This window comes from Coturnix japonica, chromosome 2 (genome assembly GCF_054131305.1).
Source record: "Coturnix japonica strain WE chromosome 2, WE-NBRP24, whole genome shotgun sequence".
Taxonomy (NCBI): Eukaryota; Metazoa; Chordata; class Aves; order Galliformes; family Phasianidae; genus Coturnix; species Coturnix japonica.
Genome location: NC_140664.1, coordinates 118,513,100 through 118,537,257, shown reverse-complemented (window position 1 = coordinate 118,537,257; position 24,158 = coordinate 118,513,100). Strand labels below are relative to the sequence as shown.

The window sequence follows — 24,158 nt, the reverse complement described above, 5'->3', positions numbered from 1 at the left end:
AATTTGAATGAATTGCACCTTCTCAATAATCTTTACTTTAAAATAAGTTCAGAAAGGCTCATCTTTTGTTTTGATTTTGTCGCCTTTTAATTACTAAATAAAGCAGATATTATGAGGAGTTTATTACAAAGAAATACTTTGTCAACTCCATGGGCAATTTTGAAAATGGTTCCTCTTACTGTGTTTGCTTTTGGTACTCCAAAAGAAAGAAAACTATTTGTACTACAAAACATTTTGAAAGAACTGTTAAGCATAATAAAGTTCAGTATTCAATCTTGACTCAATCTAAATGCATTGCTTGTAGAAGACACTGTGGTGGATTTTGGTATGCTTAATACTAATTCACTTACTCTTCTGTCACTCAGTTTTTAAGTTGCTGGAGACCCTGTGGCTTAGCTGTAATGTGCTGTACAGGTGGAATGTATTTGAGCTACCGAATCACTTTTTCAAAAACCTCGGCATACAAAAGGAAATTTGATAAGTGTTACTTAATTTCAGAGGGATTATAAATATCTACCAAATGTCTGGTTTTTTATTTCCTAAAGCTTTTGCTCATGGTGTAGTGATTATGCACTGATTTAATAACTGTAATATGTACTCAAGCCAAAGAGATAAATTTCTATGGGATGTCAGAAGGAGCCAAGGAGGCAGTTCACTAAAATCTTGCTGGATACGTTTCCTCAATTAAACCATATAGATTGGATCAGTAGAAGAATCAGTCTAAATGCATATGTGTTTGGCAATTTATTGTTTTTTTAATCAGCTCTTAACTCAAAACTGTCCCAGTGTTTTTCTTGTGTTGTGATAATGTCAGCAGTCTTGCAAAACATTTTAAATGGATCAAGGTGCTTTTTATAGACTTGAGGCACAAACCGAGCTGTAGAACTTAGAAACTGGACTTAAGAAGCATTAATTTCAGAGGTCTTTCTATTTTAATAGTGGAGCTTATTCAAAAGAAGTCCCTCATGGATTAAGGAAAGGAGGCTGCACTTCATATCACTTATTTGTGATAAGTAATGCCTGTTATAGATGCTAAAATGTGCTTTGTTTTCATAACTTGTAAATGTTTGCCTTCCTGTTTTTCTGAGGAAAGAAGTGCATTTGCTTTGTATTAGTAAATATTCTGCTTATTTCTGTTCTGAAGACTGATGTGAGACTGAAGAGCAAAGGAATTAAAATAGAAAATACTTTAACTACATTTTTTTTTTTCCTATTTGTTTGTTTGGAGCACTTATAGAAGACTCTTGGAAATTGAGGATTTTGTTTTTTATGAAGGCATATGGAATGGTATGGATTGGAACAGACCTAAATGGTCATCTAGTTCAAATTCCCCTGCTGTGGGCAGAGTTGCCACCCACTACATTGATTGCTACAAGCCCCATCCCAGCCTGGCTTTGAACGCTTCCTGGGATGGAGCACTCGCAGCTCTGGGCAACCTGTTCCAGTTCCACCCTTGTAGTAACAGATTTCTTCCTTATGTCCAATTTTTTCCAGAGCTATGTCAGGAATTTGCAATTGTTCTTTATAATCTTACCTGGTCTTTAGGAGTTTATTTTTGAAGAATAATTAAAAAACAAAACAAAACTTTCGTGGAATAAACAAGATGAAAACAGACTTTTAACTCTACATATAAATGCAATCCTAAAACAAAATTCTTAAATGATGAGACACATTTTGGTACATCTTTCTTTGTAGCAGTGGTCATAGAATCATAGAATGACCAAGGTTAGAAAAGACCTCTAAGATCATCCAGTCCAACCATCCACCTATCACCAATATTTCCCACTCAGTCATGTCCCTCAGTACAGCTTCTAAGCATTTCTTGAACACTTCCAGGGGTGATGACTCCCACCACCTTTCTGGGCAGCCTGTTCCAGCACTTGACCACTCTCTTAAAGAAGTATTTCCTAAAGTCCAACTTGAATTGCCCCGGCAAAGGTTGAGGCCATTCCCTTTAGTCCTATTGCTAGTTACATGGAAGAAGAGGCTGACCCCCATCTCACCACTATTACCTCCTTTCAGGCAGTTGTTGAGAGTGATAAGGTCACCTCTAAGCCTCCTCTTCTCCAGACTGAGCAATTCCATTTCCTTCAGCCACTCCTCGTAAGACTTGTGCTCCAGACCCCTCAGCAGCTTCGTTGCTCTTCTTTGAACAAGCTCCGGGTCCTCACTTCCTCGCTGTATTTCTTGTAGTGAGGTGCCCTAAAGTGATCACAGTACTCAGGGTGTTGCATCACCAGGGCTGAGTATGGAGGGATGATCACCTCACTGCTCCTGCTGGCCACCTGATGTGCTTATTTAGTTATGAAGTCCAGCATGTTAAAAAAAAAATCCATCCTTCAAGAATGTAATATTGTAATACAATGGCATTAGACATTTCCTATTTTGTTAGACATATCTGGCTGCCATGCAGAAAAAATCCCAGTTAGGGATAGGAACAATCTTTCCTACGATATCATAAATATTTATTTTATTTGTTTTCAGGCATGTGTAAGCTGTAGATTTTTTAATAGAGAGGAGAATATTCTACAGATTGACAAGAATGAAAAAAATTCTGTGAATTAAATTTATGTTCATGGGGAGATTGTGTCCATGTGCTCTATTTTTCTTGTTATATGCACTGCCAGGCAGAACAAAGCCAGGAACCCAGAGAGGTAAATTGAGAAAAAGCAAACATGCCAAGGCAAGAGGAAGGAAATGGCTTGATAGGAATAGACTGGAACTGGGTGGATGTTTTGGAGAGTAGGTGCTGAGATCAGGAGTGAGGGAAAGAAATGCTTTTCAGCTGGGAGCCCATGTGTGGATGTATTAGAGATCAGATCTGTTGATCCGGAAACAAGGAAGTGAATAGTTTTCCCAGGTACTGAAAACTTGCTGGAGATTGTAGGAGAGATGGAAAGACAGGTCTGATCTGCTTGGCAATGCTGCAGTATCGTAGGCAATCTTAATATTTCTGCTTTCAGTCTCCTGAATGCTGGAGTAGAAAGAACACTGTGTGCTTACTAATGTGATGTATTTTATGTGGACTACATTTTATTTTTCATATCAAATTGCTGAATGGTTTGCATCATTTTTCCACTTGTCAGGAAAATAAACATGTATTAATGTGAGACTGGGAAAAAAAAGGGCATGCTATCTTGTTTACATGGTTCATGGAAAAGGTTTTGGTGATTTCCCCCAGAATTACAGCCAGAATTTACTGAGATAGAAAGTTAGAGATCACATTCTTGATATGTTTAATTTTATGGTTCTCATCTGCAAGGCCAGAATAGCTTTGAGAATCTAGTGGATAAGCAGCTGTGACTTTGTCAACCTTGTATTTGAAATATCAGTAACTCTCTTATATTATTTTGATTTTATTGGATGCATATCTTGCTTACATAAAAATAATCAGAAGCTCTTCTTGTCTGTATTAGCATACAGTATTTTGATATACTCATTTCTTTTCAGCAATGGAGCTCTCCTGGAGTTTGTGTACTTGGGGTGATATAATAATGGCTAAGGCAGAAGTTTTGTTATGGCTGGAAAACTAGGGTATATTTCAAGGCTTTGGAAAATGTCTTTAATATTTTCTATCGTCAGTTTCAGATGGCAGCAGTGTGGTTGGAACTGAGGAGAACAGTTTTGACCGCAGCTATGTAAAAAAGAAATTGGAACATGGGCTTTCTCGAATATGGCAGGTATATTTTTTAATTGTTTTAATGTTTATTTCCCCCTGTAAAATTAGTTATATTTATACTGATCTTTTAAAAAGAGATTTAAAAAAAATCTACTTTGAGCTAAATATTATAAAAAACATGCAAATAAAATTTCCATGATTCTCTTACTTCTTGGTCACACTACTTAAAAACTCAGTAATGCTACTGAAGCACAGTAACATGACTCTCAGACTGTACCACCTGTTTGCTGCTTCACAGCACAATCTATTTTCTTCTCATTTCCCTTTTTTGTTCTGTTAAAGCAGTCAGACTACTGTACAAAAAGGGATAAACATGAAATTGAACGTGGAAAAACTGAAATTCAGAGCTGAACGATGGTTTTTGATGTCCTTTCTGGTGCAAGCAGAACTATGGAGAGCATGAAATCTTGTAAACTTGCCTGATTTCAAAATATTCATTTTAATATGTCACAAGACCCTGAACGTGTGATTAAAAAGAAATAATCCTTTTATGTTGCAGAACAGAAATGCAAAGCTTGGCTTTTTCAAGTGCTGTAAAGTGTCTAGGATTATTATTGTAATGTTGAAATGATTATATTATTATTTAAGAAAGTCTACAAGAAGCAACATTTCAAAAAATGGAGTTGTACATTATACCTCAAAAAGAAGCTATAAGTGGAAATATATCAAAAAGTGCTAATTAATGTGGCATCCATGCATTCATCTTACTGTGTTTAGTGTATTTAGTATATAGAACCTCATATTTTGCTTATAAATATACTGAGGATTCATTAAATGGTTCTGAAATATTTGTGTTTTTGTAGGATGTTCAACTGAAAGTGAAAACATACCTTCTGGGAACAGATCTGTCTAACTTCAAATACGATGACTTTATATTTGTACTTGATGTTATCAGCAGGTATGCTGACATGGTCATAAGACCACTTATTACATGCAGACAATCTTCAACTCTGATACAAAGACAGTACATGGTTAAGGCTGATATTTATATTCTGATGCTAACTTTGATCCTATTTACTAATGGAGAGTTTGAAGAGTGCTTCTCTTTATGTAAGAATCTGAGCACCAGTTTTGCTGCCTAGACCAAGGTTGTATTTTAGAGAGGTAGCATGAATTGCTTTGCTGCTCAAGTAGTTCTGAAGTGTGATAATATTTGAATGTTGGCCAGTTTTAAAATTTCAGGAGCACAGATCTGACAGTTCTGATTTTTCTAAAATCTTTAAAAAGGCCTCTTGATCTAGAGTAGTTAAATATTGCAGTACCCTTACTTAGTCCAAGCATTACTGTGTCTTTCTGTTTTGGTAATAAAATGATCGATTCAGGTTGTGAGCTGTACAGTGGACACTGATAATGGCTTGTTTCTGAGTATGGGATATCGAGGTAGGATTTGGAGGGAAATGATACATGGAGATTTGTGAAGTGAGTGAGGCGTTTAAAGTGTAATCTCTCTTGTGATAATGAGTGAGGCTAGAAATTTGGATAGGAACAGCAGTACTAATAAATCAATAAATATTTCTGAACTTTATTTTATTACTACAGGCTGATGCAAGTTGGAGAAGAGTTTTGTGGCAGTAAGTCTGAAGTTTTGCAGGAATCTATCAGAAAACAAAGTGTTAACTATTTCAAAACATACCACAGGTAAGACTATTCTGTGCACAGTAATGATTTTTATTATCATTGGTTTTAGTTTTAAATGAATTCCAGAGGAATTTCATCGGATAATGTTCATGCATGTAGGTTGATAGGTTTCATTGATGGTGGAATATGTTTTGTGATGAGAATAGGGCTCTGAATGAAGCAGAATGGAAGAAGATGGAAAAGCCAGAAGTTTCTGCTATTTGAATATAGTTGAAAAACTGGGTAAAGTTTCAGTAGTTTTGAAGGGTGTCTCCTAATCTTTCTTGGAGGATTCTGAGGATGAATTCATCTAATGTCCATACATCCTGACAAAGTTGTTATTTCTTTTTCTGTTATTAAATTAAAAGATCTTTCATGTGTGCTTATGAAATATTTTTTTTAAAAATAAGCAATTTTGTCTTATCAAGATACTTAGAACTATATCCATTCTTTAGTCATTTTCAGTGTTTCTGTCATTGGCATTATCTAGTTTTGCTGCAGACAGAGCAGCTTTGGCCTCAGTCTTTGTTCTTTTATATTCAAGGCTTGTTTAAATTGTCTTGATTTCCCAAATGTTTTGATTTGGGAGGATGACAGATATTTCATTTTAATTAACTAACATTTATCTTATGAGAAGAAATACAACACTGTTCCTTGCTCTAAGAAGTTCCTAGTTCCTGGTTCCTCAGTCTTTATGTGTTCTCCATGACCCATTGTAGGGAACCTACTTTAACAGGGGAGTTAGACTCAATGAGCTCTTGAGGTCTCTTCCAACCCCTGCAATTCTGTGATTGTCTAGGAACTGTATTATTAGTATATAGCTATGACGTCAATTTGGTCTGATACTTTTCAGATCAAGCTTTTCAGATGTGGCTTGCAGTCCCTTTATGTACTTAATTGAGGAGAAAAAAAGACAGTGCTTTTAAGAATTCTTTAATACATAAAAGCTACATAGAACTGAAATGGTCTGAATCCAGGAGTAATCAGTTCTTGCCATGTATCATGCCATGTAGCTTTTAAATGTTTGCTTTTCTATGAATCTTTCATCTTCATCTTCCTCTCAAAAAATTTTAATCTTAAACTGATTTTGAGAATGTCCTTCCATTGCTTCTGTTGGCTGTGGGAAGGTCTGCAATCTATGAGCACTCAGTGCCTCTGAAATCAGAGTTAAAGTCTGTTGGCATTTAACTGATAAATTTAAATAGACACAGGAAAATGCAATCATAATTCAACTGATTTCTCATCTTGTCAAGCAAGGAACTTTTAATTGTAGCAGTGATTACAGTTTGTTATTCAAACAATGATATTCCTAGAGTATTTCACTGCCTAATTAGAAACCTAGTGTATGATTTCCCAACTGCTGTTCATTAAGCAAAACAGTATACTTTGTATTAGGAAGAAGAGACAGTGCAGTATGAGCTCAATAAGCGCTCACTGGTATCTTCCTGCTTCTATGGCAGAAAGGTTTTCTTTGTTACAATAATTTCTGCTTATTGCTGAGTAGAGGCTCTTCTGATGTTCAGAAGCGTAATAGAAACAATGCAGAGACATAATGGCCTCATTATATTTCCTTAATACTTTTTCTATGTTAGTACTGAGATTAAGATGCAAAGCAAACTATAGCTTAGGTAGTTAACAGCCATTTAATTTTTTCTTTGATGTCTGTAGGTAATCTAGCTCTTTCCACTTCTGTTTATTATGTGTTGGCTTCTGTTTGCTTATTGAAAGAAATTACCTATTTTGTGATGACTCACAAGCTGTTGTAATGGTGGAGAGTTTGTATGCACTGTGCTGCTTTCTATACTCTATGTAGAGAAGAAAGGTACTGGGTGACTGTACAGTCAGTTCCTCTATACTTTATAATGGTCATACTTTGTAATGACAAAGAAAAATTGCTTCCAAACTTTGGAGCTTGGCATTCTTTGATTATTTCTTTAGAAGTGCCATTGTGTTAGTTGTCACAGTTTTTATGTGATTCGTCACTTGAAAGAATGAGCAAGTACTGTCAAGTATGTATTTTAATGTGTGACTTCTTATATGGTTTTTGAAGGCATCTTTCACTGCATAAATTGTCTGTTTTATGATTTGCTCTTGCTGCCAATTAAACATACTCATTTGTTGTATTTCAGAACCCGTCTTGAAGAATTAAGAATGTTTTTGGAGAATGAGACCTGGGAACTTTGCCCTGTTAAATCAAGCTTTCACATTTTACAGCTTCATGTACGTTCTTTGAATCACACATACGAAAGTGTTGATACTGCAGAATCAATGCAAGAGTGAGAAGTAACATATCTGTGAACTGCCGTGAAAATGCTGAGTGACTGTTGAAAAAACATACATTTCATTTCAGGATTTTGGAAAATATAGAATCCAAGGCTTTTAAGACAGTGACATTTCTGTTTTAGGCAGGTAGAGGATTACACAACATGCTCCAATTCTAAGATTAATATTAGCCTTCGTTATTTGTGTTTTAATATGTTGTTCATTTGTCAATTTTCCATTTCAAAATCATTATTCTGAGAAGATGATGCTGAAAAAGAATGCATAAAAATAGTTACACTCCTTAGTGCTCACTAGTTTGGACCTGGTTAGGGAAAAGTAGGTCATACTGTCTGATTTGAAGAAAAATAAATTTTCTATGGGGAAGTACCACCAAAAGCATGTAATGCCCGTCCTCACCTGCTGTACTTAAAGGGGTTTTGTGTAGTTTAGCTTATGTTGGATGAATTTCGCCTATTTTGTCAAACAAATGTATATCTCTGTGATCGAAGCTACTACTAAAATGCAAAATAGATGCAGCTGAGGAAAAGGTAATCATTAGAAACTTGTGAAATGGCTTTGAAGATTATAAAAAAATTGAAAAGAACTTATTTTTAAAAATAAAATATTTAAAAACTACAATAGTAGATAGCTAGGTAATGTGTGTAAAACAAAGCAAACAATACCAAAACTGCATTTTTGGATAAAATTGTAGGTCGTTTTTATTATAAAAGAAAAAGAACACTTACTCATTTTCCAAAATCAGGTGAAAATACTTTCAGAGTGCAGGAGATGTATCACATGTCATTACCAGCAACTGTTAAAATTAGAAATGTGAGTGCTATAAGATTGCCACTATCAGTGTTAACTTGAGCCAGTATAAAAAGTATGTTGTTATGCTCTCTTTTTTCATTAACCTGTAGTCATAATAATATTGAAACCGTCCTGCTGCAAATTAAAATTGTACTTTCTTTCTCTTAATAGGAATTTAAATTCATGGTGCAGTCACGTTCCCCATCTGTGTCACCTAGTAAGCAGCCTGCTTCAGCAATTTCAACGGCAGTAACTTTATTTGAGCAGTACTGTAATGGAGGAAACCCATTTGAAATTCAGGCTGACAGCAAAGATGATGAAACAGAAGATGTGTTAGCTTCCAATGGGGTACGGAGCATTGCATGAAAATAATGAAATCCAGCTTTCATTAAATGGGTGTTTATTTCATTTTTCAGTGGTGAAAAACTGTGTCCAGACAGTTTCTGTAGTTAGCGCATTGTCTTGTCAGTAGGATACTGCAGTTCTAGAAGGCTGGGATCATCTTCGTTTCATAACTTGTAGATATATTAATGCAGGGACAAGCCTTGGGTTATTAAGTGATGGGGGGACGCACCCTGCCCTGCCAGAACTGGCTGCCTCAGTGGCTCAGCGCAGCAGGCTGTGCTTGTGGTGAGTCAAGCTAGAGGGAGTCATCAGCCCAGGAATCAGCAGTAGGCTAATGTGTCACAAGCACAGCAGAGGGTCTGTTCTGTGGTTTCCCTGCCTTGAACTTCATCCATGTCTCATTTGGTAGGTTTGAGCACTACTGGGGACTTTCAAAGCTGGCTGCAGCAGCCTCATTTTCGAAGCTGTGTGCCAATTTAGTATTCTTTGCTTGTGAAACATTAATATATTTTAAATTGATAAAATCTGAATTTGTGTCTGGTGAAGAACTGTAATGAATTTTGGCTCTCCTTAAACACCAGAGGGACAGAACGTTCTGCGTTGAAAAAGTAGAATACCGATTACATGATTTATTATTTATTTTTCTTGTGAAATCTAGCTCATATTTACAGTCATTCATACAATAGCTTTGCTAACCTTAGTGTGATGTTACTGGGAGAACTCTGGAGTAGCTTATAGGGCTAACATTTTTTTTTTTTGAGTAAAATTTAAAATGATATTCGTTTTGCCTAATGTAATTGGTTAGGGACAATGATGCTTCTGATTTTTCTTCATTTCTTGTAGAAGTCTTTTGTGGTGAATGTATCCTTTATTTGAGATGTTTTTAGCAACTCAGCATATAAATGGTCTTGCTCCTTAAGATAACTTGAGTTTCATGCATTGGGAAAGGATAACTAACTGCTTTTAATACAGAGGAATGTTAAGTACGGCTGAAGAACTATGCCAAGAGTGCACATAACAGTGTTTAACGGTAGTAAGAAGACACTTACATGATTTCAATCATTGTATTTTACCTCACAGTCACTGAAGGATGAAATCCTTACTAAAGTCTTCATAAAGGAAGGGTTTTTCACATTTAGGTAGAGAGCTGAGGTGCAGGGTAGGTTAGCTGGTACTAAAACCAAGGCTTCTGGTCACCCTGCTAGCGTTCTCTTCTGGTGACTATCTTCTGTTTCTCTTTCATAAGCAGTTAAACTAGAAATTATTTCAGGTGGAGATTGCAGAATATTGTTTCCAGAAAATGCAGATATGTTTTTAGATATCCAGAGAAATGGCATGACAAGGCTATAAACAATTGACCTACTTATCAGTGACCTGCAGGATGTTAAGAATTGTCAGTGTCTCATTTGAGAAATTTAAATCTTATCAATTTATTTCAGTTCTGGACAACTGAATGGGACTTTGGGTCCAGTCACCTCTGCTTTTTGCTGGTTTTTTTTCCCATCTTAAGCTTCAGTGAGATGTTTATGTCCATTTTTTCAGCTCCCTAAAATATTTTTCTTGTGATACAGATAACTTAGTTTTATAACACTCTTCAGTTTCAGTTACTCTTATCACGGTCCTATGTGTTAGTTTGAACTGACTACCTAAATACTTGATAATTGCAATGATTATTGCTAGCAGCCACAATAAATTATTTAGCACTTTGAGATGTTGCTGCAGACTGTATTTATTAAAAATATGCTCTAGAAGGTCTTTAGCTTGTGATTGTGAGTTAATTATCTGCATTTTAAATCATGCAGTGTTTTTACCTTGTAAATAATTTTTCCACCTTATTAATGGGTTTAGATGAGGAGATGAGGAGACTTAGCAAAGCATTTCCCACACTTAAAGAATCAGTTTTTCAAAATATTCTTATTCAATTAAGACAGTTAACAATTTATAGTCAGCATCTAATTTCACTATCACTGGATTTTAATTGAGTTGGAGCACATTATTTATTAATGCATTGTAAGTGATTGTAATTCTCCAGGTTAATGTTTCAGCCAATTTATTTAAAATATGACTTCGTCAAGCCTGAAGTCAGTGCCTTTAATTATAGCTTCCATTTATCTACAGTGTTCATGGGGCAGTTATTTAGTGTATGAATACTACGGATCAGTCTGTTTCTCATACTACATGTTTTTTTCTGTCTCAACTATTTTGCTTTGAGTTTGTTTGTCCTGTGGGCTTTCCACTTTTTTAATATACTATGTTCATTGTTCTATGCTTTAAAAATGTTTGTACCTTGGGGCTGCGGCAAAATTGTCAACCATGACTGAAAAATATTTTTTCTAGTGTATTTTAGATGATTGAACAGCTGACGTTCCCTTACTGTACCTTCATCAGTTTTCCCTTCTGGAAAGTACCATTTCTTAAAGATCCCAGAACCAGATTGTCTTTGTCATGTGGGTCATTTTTTCTTTTTACTCCCTGGGCAAAATGGCTTCAGAGCAATGCCCACATTAAGAAAAAGTTGAAAGAAAAAGTGTTGTCTGTCTTCAACTGAAAATGCATTTGTGGAGCCTGGTGTGTAGGTTTAATGACAAGTAGGAGTTCAGGAAAATGGGTTACATTTGTAGAGTATTAAGTGTTTGTTTTCCTTCAGTGTTTTGTGGGTTAAGAAATTAACCTTGTGAAAAACTTTACCTCGTTATTTATGAAGTGTTTAAAGCACTTGTACTGCAGAGCAACCAAGAATCCTTGAAAAATAAGATGGAAATTTACATATTACACTGAATGGAATAAAAGATTGCAAATGTCAGGTGTTTTTACCAAAAATAATCCCAACTGTATAATACATTTTAACATGTATGTGTGGTTCCATAACTATAAAAAACATTTATTGTGTGTTTTGATTTCTGAATAGTGTTTGTAACTTGTAATCAAACAGTAGAAGTATATGTCTACTGTGTAAACACTATACTGTGTTATGTATTCTGTAGCTTAAGTTGCTCAGTCTTTTGCTTATCAGTGGTTATGTTCAAACCTTCTATACTTACATCAAACAAAAGTTTCTTATAAGCTTTGAAATGCAGTGGAACAATTGAACAGAAGAAAACAATTTCAAAAAATTAAATATGTCTGAGTTTTTGGAGGCAGCAGTTATGTCGGTAAATACTTAAGCTTATTTTTCAGATGCTGCAATTTAGTGTTGGTCTTCTGTGAGAGGGGTCAAACATTAGAACAGGCTTCCTGGTGAGGCGGTTGGTGCTCCAGGCTTGTCAGTATTCAAGAGGCATTTGGATAATGCCCTCAATACATGTAATTTTGGTTAGCCCCAATGTTGTCAGGCAGTTGGACACAATGATCTTTGAAGGTCCCTTCCAACGGAACTAGTCTTGTCCTGTTCACTTCTATCTTCTTTCTCCCTCTATCTTTCTCTCTCCTTCCCTTTCTATTAACTCTCAGGCAGGTAAACATGGATAATTTAGTTCCATATTCACATCGTTTGGATGTTGTGTTGAGGGATATGATTTAGCTGGGAAGTATTGGTAATGGTTGGACTGGATGATCTTCTAGGTCTTTTCCAACCTTGATTATTCTATGATTTTGTGATTCTGTGATTTCTCTTAAGGTTATTCTGGTCTGTGCTGTAGGGTCTGTGTAAAATGATGTGCATGGTGCGTGAGGCTTAAAACAACCACTAATCAAGTTCTCTAAGAAAGGGAGGACAAACTCTTCTACTCTGTCCTCCACTGTTTTGTTCCACTAATACAGCCGAGTTACATCACTACAATGTTACTTAGAGTATTGTACTGTATTGCGGGGTGGTTTTGTTTGTTTAATTAGGTTGTTTATTTTGTGTACAAGATAAGACCTATCAAGTGGGGCTACAGAAGCCTGTTCCTTGTTTACACTAGAATTTTTGCTTGCTTCAAGTACTCTGTGAACATTATATGTAGAAAAAGATACTCCTGCATACAAAGTTACTGTTCTTTCTGTTGGTGTAGATAGAAGAGCATACAGGTGAAGGGAATATGTACAGAAAAAAAACAGCGAGAAAAATAACATCATTACTATAGAGTAGCCGTGAGAAATGCTTGCATTTATATTTGTTTGTTTGTTTGCAGTATGAGTCTGATGAACAAGAAAAAAGTGCCTATCAAGAGTATGATAGTGACAGCGATGTTCCTGAAGAGTTGAAAAGAGACTATGTAGATGAGCAGACAGGAGATGCCCCCATGAAGAGGTCAGTATGCTCAGTCTTATTTACGTGTTTAATTTCAGTACTGTAGTTTATTCTTGATTCAATCTCTACAACAATGGAATGATAATTAAATAATCTTTATGATACCTGCACGGTGAGAAAGGCTCAGCAGTTAGTTTTGCAGGATGAGGAGGAACTTTAAACTGTTCATTGTTATTGCAAACAGAAACTCTGGGGAGCAAGATTTTGAAGGAAGATAAAGGCTCTCCAAAGTGAGTCATAGAAAACTCATTAGCAAGCACTAGACATCCTTCTACAACTGTTGTTACGTATGTGTGTAATTTTTGTTGTATCAATGGGAATTTTTTGCAAACAAATGACTTGAGACTTGTGCTTCTGCTTTTACAAAACAATAATCTTTTAGAAATTTCAGACAAACAAGCCAAAAATCAAAACAAAAGCACTGTAACGAGTAGATGTCTATTCAGCCTTTACAAAGCAAGCTCACATTATTTGTATGGAATGGGTTTCAGGAGTACCAGAAGGGCACCACTTGGGTCAAAAGAGAGGATTTCTTTTATTATTATTACAATATTATTATGGTTTCATCAGACATCACAAACTACTTCATTTTAAAGAAACTCTAGAGATATTGATGAAGATTAATTTGTGGGAAAAAATGCAGTCAGTGGTCATAGCTGTGTACTGTGAAATTGTAACACTAAGAACTTTTGGAAGATATTATTTTGAGTGTTTTTTTTCTTTATTTCCTTTTTAGTGTTTCTCGAGAAACTCTGAAGAGCAAAAAGAAATCAGATTATAGCCTCAATAAAGGGAATGCACCTATCCTGACAAACACTACACTCAATGTAGTAAGGCTTGTTGGTATGTGGAACAATTGTTGGAATGTGTGTTTTTTATTTTAATACAAACCTGTGGATTCTAGCAAATATATTTGGTGAATTTTAAAACACTTTAAAATCACCAACTAATTCAACTTTTAAAATGTGTGTTAGTTTGGATGAGGTCTCAGTGGATTGTGTCACAGTGTATTCCAGTTTCCTACTCTTGAGTGGCGTTGCCTCCCTTTGGATTTCTTGTAGCTTCCTTGTACTGGCAGATCAGTAATGTGCTTATACAGCCAGCAGGTCCTTCACTTTACCAGCTTTTTCCAAAGGATGAGCCTTTAGTTTATTGCAGAAAGATGTTTTTAATTAATTGATCCTCAAATGCGTGGTTTTACATTTTGTACTACTGAATTTCGTCGGATTCTTATTACAGCAGTCATCAAGGTCCTCTGGTTCCTCCTGTATATTATGCCAATCCCTTTCTGTTTTGATGGTACCTCCTTGTTTTTTTCCATTATCATACTCTTATTTTTGTGCCAGAGTCATTCATGAGGATTTGAAAGAAGAGTTGTTGGAAACTCCACTAGTAGCTTTTCCAGATCTCTTTTCATCACACTCTGTTCTGCCTTCTCTTTTACTGAACAGTTGATTAAATCCCAGATGGGTGAAATGTACTGTGTTCTTTGTATAGAAAATCAAATAACACTTGTATCAAGAATATTTATCTTAATCTGATATAGTTCACATCTGGTAGATCCATGAGTTGTTTTATGAATTTTGCCACCATATAAAACATAAAGTTAAGCATGATGTTGCTCTCCTGATTTAGCTGAGCATTTTATGTTTGCTAGTATGAGATCTAGCTTTGATCCAGTCCCCTGGATTCTCCTGTGGCAGAAAGGGATGCCATGGAGGGCGTCCATCTTTTAGCAGTGGTCAGTGCTAATGCCATTGAAGGTTTCTGTTCATCTTGTGCTGTCTTTGGATTTTGGCTAGGAATATGCCATGGTATGTGACACTGTTCAGTTTCAAATGGTGTAACCAGTAGGTATTTAGGATTCTTTTCATCATTCAATATTGTTTCATTATCAATTGAATACAGTAGATAGCTCCAAAAGGTGTTACCTGTCCTGGATATCTTTCCTTGCATGTTGTAGTATTGATATCTTAGCACTTGTCTTCTGGAGCTGCTTCCGTTCTGCACAGGAGAGCTGAGCAACCAACATGGGCTGAGGGGCTTTTTTTAGATAAGTTTGACAAAGTGAATTCCGTGTGCAATACCAGTGACAGAATGCCTTAAAAAGTAAGCAGAGACCTAGTGAAGTACAGTATAGGTATGTCCTATGCATCGGAAAGCCTGTACTTTATTCAAGTTTTGGCCCTTAAAAACAAGTTAAAAATAAATCATAAGGGAAAGCAAGTTAATACAGGAAATTTGGAGTGAGGTTAAGGTGGGATTTTAAATTGCTCACTCAAGTAGAAGAAATTGTTGTCTGACTTTTTTGTTATGCAACTAGAAGTACTTGCTGAAAGAGTATGATGCTGCTCATAATAATTTTAAGCTATTTCTAGGGGCTATGTGCATTGTAAGGAGGCAGGATGAATAAAAGTATGAGTTACTGGATATTTAATAAAAATAATGTAAATGAATCGTAGAATCATAGAATGAGTTACTATGTATATCTGAAGTGGGAGGTCATATAATTGTTGAATTTGAAATTCAAGTTTACAGTTATTTTATTTGTTTTTCCATTAAGTTAATAAATGAGGTAGTTATTTCTCAGTTTGTTTCTAGAATAAAGCAACAATTAGATTAATTCATAGGGTTATTTTTCCTATCAAACTCTTGCCTGTTGACTTAGAACTTGAAGGAAGAATGAATTCATGCTAAATTGTTTTGGAATATTGAGACTTATGGTCTGTACATCAACAAGAACATTTGCCATTGTGAATACTAGTGTTTTTGTTTTTTTTTTTTTTGTTTTTTTTTTTTATTAATGTCATCCATATTTAAGAAGTGGGTTGGGTTTGTCTGATGCCTTCTTTTTGCCTCATTTTTACTTCTTCTGTGGATAGCTTTTCATGAAGTAACTCTTAGATATGGCTTGCTTTAAAGCTCATTATCTTTGGAGAAAATAATAGAAGTGGTGACAGATCTCACAGCTGAAAACTTTTTGCTGAAGAACTGAACAGTCATGTAGCATAGGGCTTCATGAGGCTTCAAAATAAGAAAAAACAATGAAAAAAACCCAACCCCTGATCAAAATCGCCCCCAGTAATGCAGACTTTCAGAAGGATATAAATACAACATGCTTTTTGTGGTTTCCTTCAAAGTGGCATTTTAGCCTCTAATGTATGTCATAGCAAGCTACATATTTGAAATACAGAGACTCACTAGAAATTATTCTATAATGACCACAGCTATACCTAAACTCTCATAAATATATGGAGGCACTGTATTTTATTTACATTTTTGGTTTTAATGATCAGATTTATGTAGATCAGTCTGATAGAAAAAACTGATTTCTCAAAGGACAAAAGAATTGCTGGAAATACTGAACACTTCCAGAAAAACCCCAAACAAAGAACAAACTAACATACAACATCAACAACAACAAAAACCCAAACCCTGGCAAATGTTCAGGAGTTTTGGCCATTACAAATTGTTTATAGAAATCATATCTACTTTGACTGACATAAACTCAAAGTGGTATTTCTGGAAATTGCTGGTGTGGTGTGTGCTTGGGCTATTAGTCCTGTTTAGGAATGTTATTTTCACCCAAACTATGAACTTTACTGCAACTAGGTAACAATGTATAGAAGTTAAAATTTGGCATCCTCTTAGAGAAACTAGGAGGAAATGTTCTTGGAACAATTCTGTGTAAAGATGCTGAGTGATGTAGTAATAGAGAAATGTACTTGGCTACAGAAGATTTTTATAGGGACAGTGCTTGGGCAGTGCATAGCCCTTTAGAAAAGTGTAGGACACTGCCCAAGAGACTACCTTGAATGTTTATGCCAGCAACGCAGATATTTGGAAATCTAACTGTCCAGAATGTGACACATCACCCATTATTGTGCATAGGTTGCAGGCAAGTTTGAAAACTGTATTTTGCTCAGAGTAAGTGGAAAAAATCAGCCCATAGCAATAAAGGATATTCAGACACACATGAAGATGGCAGCTGCTTTGATAGGGTATCATCCTTTCCAAACATCCATAAATTTCTATGTAGACTGTGCTGAAATTAACTGCGTTTGTTGTTCCCTTTTGGAAAACAAATGGAACAGCTCAGGTCTGCTTTTCAGTTTGTTCATTATGCCGCAGGTCAAAACACTGATATCTAAGCATGGAATTAACACCTGGGTTAACCTGCCAAATTATTAGGTACTTTAACTCTTGTTAAATGTCCAAACATAATGAAATAATTTCGTGAGTGTGTTGGCAAACAGGGACCCATTCTGTAATATTCAGGCAGGTTGTTTTAAGCTAGATTGAGATGTGGAAAGCAGCAGCATCTGGTTTTGCTTGATTCTTGCCATAGTGCTGTATCATCCCACCATAGTTGTGTTTTATATTTGCCAAATTAATGTGGTCTTTTATGATCACAAGTAATTGTTTAAAAAATCAAGTCACTATCCCTGATACTAATAGCTAAATTTGATACTTGATTTCTCTATCTAAAACATTTTCTCTCCTGATTAGTAAGTTACTTTGCTGTGCATAGTATTAACTTCAAAAACATTGCTGACTACAGGAGAAGTCAATTATTTTGGCACCCTCAGGCAGTATTTTAGCAACCTGCCACATCAAAACATGTCTGAAATGTGGTATTTTGTTAACCGATCTGGTATATCCGGCATGCTGGATGAACTGCATTTACTTCTTAAGTTATTAAGTTGCTGTCTGTAATAACCCAAAGCTTATTAGATATATAGTATCCATATTAAAATACATATACACTGTTGAGATGTGAATGGGACAAGTAGTATGTCATTTCTGAACTATCCAGCTGTAAGTCTGAGGTTTTTCAAAAATCAGTTTTTTGTTGAGTACACTTATTTTTTACAGCCCTGGGGAAAAGCACCTTTGCCCTATGCTAGAAGACAAAATAACTATGGAATTAAACCTACAGGGAAAAATTACTTTTTGAGTGTAAATAATACGATCAGTTTAACTCAACTAATGTATAAATGAAGGTCCTGATCTTCTTAATATTTTTCTTTTCCTAAGTCACAACAGCAGAGAGCAGGATGGAAGGGAAGCAATTATTCTTTTCCTTGGGTGTCTCTATTTTAGGACATTTAGTAATACATGCTGAAGTAGAAAATTAATCCAGTGAAAAGAAGTAAACAAATAGTGGTTTAGTTTTTCTTCAAGTCCTGCTTGGATTTGTCTTACAAAATTTCCATTCCTTTTTGATTTGCTTTTGCCAGCAATTGTATTCTGTCAACGTACCCCTTTAGAAACATTTCCAATGTACAGCTGAAAATAATTTGGTTTTCTTGCCTTGTCTTTTACTGACCTGATCTGATTCCTCCTCACTACAGAAGTTCTCAGTGATCTTTTGTACAGCACAGTCCAAAGTTGTAGAGGTAGATTTTTTTGCTTGTTTATTTGCCTTTATTTCTTTTTTTGAGTGTGTGTCTTTTTGGTGGTTTTTTGAATGGGAGGGATCCTGTTGGTAGCAGCGCAGTCTTGAGCTTATATGCTCTTCATCTTCAGTGCTGGTAGAGCAGTCATTTAGCAGATTCTTGAATCGCCTGCGGTGGAAATCTCTCTCCTTGATTGGAGAAAAAATGTTTAGGTAGTCCTTTATGGTGCATTGTTTCCTTCTCTTTGTACAAAAGATAAAAAGGAAGGTGAGCAGGAAATGATAACATGCAGATTTGAAACACATTATTCCTAAACTCCTGACCTTGCGTATATCATACTGTACTTTCCTACTGCTTGTAAGATTTCTGTGTGTGCGTATGTAAACACTCACTAGTGCATATCATCTTGAGTGGCTCTGTGATTCATTTGCTGCAGAGTACTAACAGGGATTATTAATTTTTGGATAAATTGATCTGAATGTTGTGGAGGAATCAGAAGGTCTTATGTTTTGAACTTGATACCAAAAGGCCAAAAAAATTGTTCGAGATGTTTTGATACAGACTAACATCCACTTTTGGAGAAGCCCCGTGTCATTTTAAGTGTCCTAGTCATCATATTTATGCTTAAACCTCCTTATCTCTAAAACATTTCTAAGTCACACTTCATCAATATTCATGGCTAATTAATAAGGTTTATTAAAGCATTTTTGAGTCTGTGAAGCTCACCACTGACCTTGTTGAACTTATGCTGAAGAATCTGATCTTCTGTCTTCATTTTCAAGGGAAGTATATGCAGATGATGAACATTCTCAAGCCAATTGCATTTGATGTCATCCACTTCATGTCCCAGCTCTTCGACTACTACCTGTATGCAGTCTATACATTTTTTGGCCGAAATGACACGGTAGGTAGAAAAGTTATTTTGGTGTATCAGAGTATACACAGAATGAGAATACTGAGGAGCAATCTTTAATTAAAACAGTACCAAATATATGATTCCCCAGAAAATTAGTTTTATCAGAATGGATCTGAATGCAGGAGTAAGTGAAGGCTGATTATCTAATTATCTAAATGTCTATCTGATTATCTAATGCAGTGAGGAGGAGTAAGTGTAGGGTCAGTATTCAAATATTTTGAATGGAGAGGAAAGACAAGTACCTGGAAGTAGTGGCAGAAAGTGGGGAATAAAGGAGCAGTCTACAGTGGCTTGGAACCCAGAGAGGATTAGATGACTTGGTTTTTCTGTATTTATTTCTCAGACATAGACAAGAATAGCTGAAGAGGAGAAAGGTGCCCTGAAGGTTGAGTAGTAACTCAGATTTAAGAGGTTTGAAATAGTTCTTCCGATCTATTATTGCTCTGTCAAGCTAATTGGATTAATAAAAATATTTTTGGACTTTGAGTGTTATTGTAGTTGAAATAAAAATGCTTGTTGGCAATATCTGTACATAACGTGGATCAACTTTCAACAGAATTGTCTTAAAGCATTTAAAAGCTGCATGTAAAAACAATTTTATCCTCTTTTGGCCCCTGGATTATTTCACAGCGTTAATGTAATGGGTTTCCAAACTCATGATCATCTTTTGGCAAATCATAGTGGATTTTCAGACTGTCAACATATGGTTCTAAATGGTTCTGAGCTGTTTGGCAGGACAAATGCACTTGTGATTTGTTTGTGTTTAGAAGATGGGTGAGGCTTTTTGTTGGTGATGGGGAGTTTTGTTTTGTTTTCTGTTAATCTAATTGATTTCCATTGGCTTAATCAGCAACTTTACTATTCACTTTGTGTTACATTTGGGATTTTTGCACCTCCTGTTTTGTGTTTTTAAAGCCTATGCAGAGTTCCTCGCTTTCTACTTCTAACAGAGAACAGCCCAGTGCTAGGCAGGTAAATGTTATAGCAGATGAGTGGTAAAATTGTATTGCTTCCCTAGTGTGACTAGTTTTTGTTTGACAGATGGTTTTCCATGGGAAACATAGCCCTTACCAAGGGTCTATGAATGAGATAAGCCCTCTTGTCATGTTCCTTGAATGTTCTCACTTCTCCCTGTGTTTTAAACCTTTAAAAAATCAGAGATGGTTGATGGTATGTGATTTAGACTGAGACCACTGTCAGTGTTCCTGTTGTAATTTGTTACATATCTATATTTAGAATGGGATTCTTACAGATATGCTGGTACTATAACATCCTTTAGCGATTAGAACACTGTGCCTTACGTTATTCATGTGAGTTAGCACAGGAGTGATCAGTGGTACATTGTTAGTTGCCCAGTCAGTGAAAATCAAGAACTGTGTTGACTGCTCTGTCTGGTCATGGTGCTATGTCATTGTTCTTCCCTGAACTCTGAAGAACAATTATCCTATGTAGGTAGTATTTGGTATTCTTCACTATCAAAATTTGCACACTGTTGTAATCAGCATTGCTCTTTCAAACTTTCTTTAATTCTTGGGATACACATTAATGCTTTCTTAATTATCCCAAATTTTGGAAAAACCTAATACAAAAATACCTCTGTTTTATACCTGTTCACTAAAGTCATGATATTCATGAACATATCACAGAATAGTCTTCCTCAGCAGAAAAAATTTAAGGGCGAGTTTTAATTTCTTTGACAATACATCTTAATAGATAAATCTAATGACCATTTCTACAGAAAACACTTGATTTTTGTAAGATAAGAAATCCCATGGAACGGGTGATGAGTATAAATTCTCTAATGCTGAACTTACTAAGTCATCACTTTGTGACATTTAAATATCTACCGGTTTGCATATACAAATAGCAAAAGTTTGAAGTAAAGAACTTTAACTGTGTAGCAAAAAAATTATACCAATGAGTGGTGCATTCTGTTTGAAGCTGTAAGGTTTTGGCCTTGGGGAAAAAAAGTGCAGTACAACAATTGTTTGGTTTTGTTATACTTTGTTTTGTTCTCCTTATAGATATGAGTGCACTGCTTTGTGCTGTGCCTCATGAATCCGGAGCTTGAGTTGTTATGTTTTATGGAAATTTAAATGTGTTCTTTCATTCCTTATTATTCTGAAATGTTTTGAGTGTGAAACGTCCACTTTAAAAAAAAGAAATAAATGTATTATTAAGAAATATTTTATTAAAATAATATTAAAAATAAAACTCAAAAAAATTGATTGCTGTCAAAAGTTGGTAACTGAAAGGCAAGAAGAGGAAAAGTTAGTGGCAGATTGTGCTGTGTATTTTGATGGTGCAGAAGAGAATTGCTTAAAATGAAATATAATGGCTGAAACTTGCAAATATATTTTTAATAGATTTTTTTTTTCCTTTCGGGAGTAAGGAAGAAAGGCAGATTTTCTTTTTCAGCCATATACCTGCAAAACTGAAGGCAGCTCAGAGCTGCTGTTTCTACAATAAAAATGTGGAGAAAAATGCACGCCAAAAATACCCCACATTTTTATCTGGAACATTTTATCGGGTGAGGACATTAGAATACTGATTTATGCCTTCTAGATCACATTCTAGATTTCAGCACAGGGTGCTTCCAGCGGGAATTCTGCTGTGAGGTAATTTTCATTGAGTGTATGGGAAGATTAGGATGGGTCGACATCTTAAATGAGAATGTTTAGATGTAATAAATAGGGACCTTGATGATTCCCTTTTGTATGTAAAATGAGGGATGGGACTCTGCTTCTTTCTCTGATTCAGTGCATTGAAAGGGAGTCTAATGAATTAGACATCATTGCTCTAAATGTTGTTCAGTAAATTGCTTTTTTGGTGTGAATCACATACCAGAACTGTACTCAGATACTTCCAGTTTCTTAAACATGTGTTTCTTACTTTTCCCGTTTCCACTGCCTTTGGTTTGTCCGTTTGTTTTTGGTTTTTTTTGTAACTGGAAGTAGAAGATAAATAGCTGTATTAATTAAGCGTCAGATCAGCTCCTCAGCTGGTATAATTCATTGCATCTATCATGAAATGAATGTTAATTTATCCCAGCTGACCAGCTTCCTTGTAATGTTACCGAGCCATGAACATGAAGATGGCATGCTTATTAGGTAAATCTTTGTAGACACTAAGTAATAACAACTGTTTTATAAAGATCAATGGCTATAATTATACAATTACAAGTTAGATATTCAGTAAGGTTCAACAAGATATTCAGTAAGTTCAACAAACTTTATATTCAAGACTAATTGGTCTGGGTATGGTATTTATGCAAGTCTCACTGGGTGCACTGTGGTGTGTCTTTTGGGGCTGGTTTCCCAGATGAGGTCATCTTGGGTCATGTGCCCATATACAGTGTTACAGCATAAAAGGATGCTGAATGCTGATTGACAGAAATGGTAAGCTGTCATCTTCATGAAATGTGCTCTGGCCATCCTTCACATACATTCAGTGCTGAATGCAGTGACTTGTGTTGATCTTCATTGTGTAGAGTTACAAATATGTATTAAAACATTAGGGTGAGTAAATTATATCCAGTGCTGGTATATAGTTTTGTTGTATTACCACAAATCTTAAACTGAGGATTTTTTACTTTCCATATTTAAATAGAATATATTTCTTCCAGTTTGAATTGACAGGATTGGGCCTCAGCAGTAGCAGATTGCGCACCACACTGAACAGAATCCAGGAGAGCCTCATTGATCTAGTAAGTATCTGGATTTGGTCATGGAAATGGGGAGGGCTGTGTCAGCAATTCAGGAATTATATTTCATCATAGCTTACTAGTTTTTGTTTGTTTGTTTGTTTGTTTCCTTTCTCCTCATATGTGGTGTCTGTAAAGACAAAGACTATTTCTTGGTATATAATAGTGTAGGTATCATTACTTTGTGAAATGTACACTAGAATCTAGCTTTTACTAGGTGTAACAACACAATTAGGCATTAAAATTTTAAAATGCTTTATGGTTTATGTAATAAAAGCACAGTGATATTCCAGTATTATCCATATTAAATTAAACCTTCTATTAAAAATACACCCAACATAATAGACAACTCATTTTTTGTCAATGAAAGAACAGCAGAACAACAAGCCATTGATAGACACGTTCAGTGTATAAAATCATTAGTATGTTCATCCCTTTGTTATGTCACTTCTGAATGTTGTGGAATTTTACTTGTCATATTTTATAAATTATATCACAACAGTCACTTCATGAGTTATTTTCATCAGTTATTTTCATGTCACACAGTTCACATCACATTACAAAGAATGTACGGGAGTCTTCAGGTAGATTTCGTAGGTTCAACTGAGGAGCAGGATTTATAAAGAAATGTTGTTGAGAATGCTGCAAAAATGGAACTGTGCACTCTTTTTTTAACCTAAATATAAAACACTTGAAACATTGTGAAGAAATATGTTCAATATTGTAAATGGCATATATTGTAATTAATACCACTGATGCTAGAAGGGCTCATTTTTGAAGGCAGAAGTGGGATGCAAATGCTCTGCTTTGACTTTCACTGGGATTTGGCACTCCACAGAATTGTACTAAGGAGCCTTTTTGAATTCCTTTAAACGTTTAGAACAGTCAAATTCAAAACTGTTCTTTCAGAGAACCATTTTAAAGGAGTTAGAGTAATTTCTTACAAGGTCAGTAGAGGGAGCATAACATAACTAATAACCCTGGACCTCCATAATGCAGAAAAAGGCTAAAGTCATTTTGATATTCATCTCAAAAGCAATGTGTTCAGAAAAGGAAAGAAAAAAATAGGAAGATCTTGCAGACAAGTCAGTTAATGATCTGTCATTATTGGGGGAAAATGTCAAGTTTTGGAATTAATTTTTTAAGCCTACTCTATTCTTGAGAGCGCTTTACATTGTTTTGATTTTTATCATTCA

At 35.4% G+C, this 24,158-nt stretch overlaps 1 protein-coding gene across 1 annotated transcript in view; it reads left to right on the top strand.

Moving 5' to 3' along the window:
- VPS50 (VPS50 subunit of EARP/GARPII complex) overlaps positions 1-24,158 on the top strand; it is a 60,050-nt gene that overhangs the window by 22,093 nt on the left and 13,799 nt on the right. The window contains exons 14-22 of the mRNA XM_015853539.3: positions 3,583-3,680; positions 4,483-4,577; positions 5,219-5,317; positions 7,426-7,516; positions 8,540-8,716; positions 12,826-12,944; positions 13,681-13,787; positions 19,126-19,247; positions 22,885-22,965. Coding sequence (XP_015709025.2) covers positions 3,583-3,680; positions 4,483-4,577; positions 5,219-5,317; positions 7,426-7,516; positions 8,540-8,716; positions 12,826-12,944; positions 13,681-13,787; positions 19,126-19,247; positions 22,885-22,965 — 989 coding nt within the window. The remainder of the gene's footprint in view (positions 1-3,582; positions 3,681-4,482; positions 4,578-5,218; positions 5,318-7,425; positions 7,517-8,539; positions 8,717-12,825; positions 12,945-13,680; positions 13,788-19,125; positions 19,248-22,884; positions 22,966-24,158) is intronic.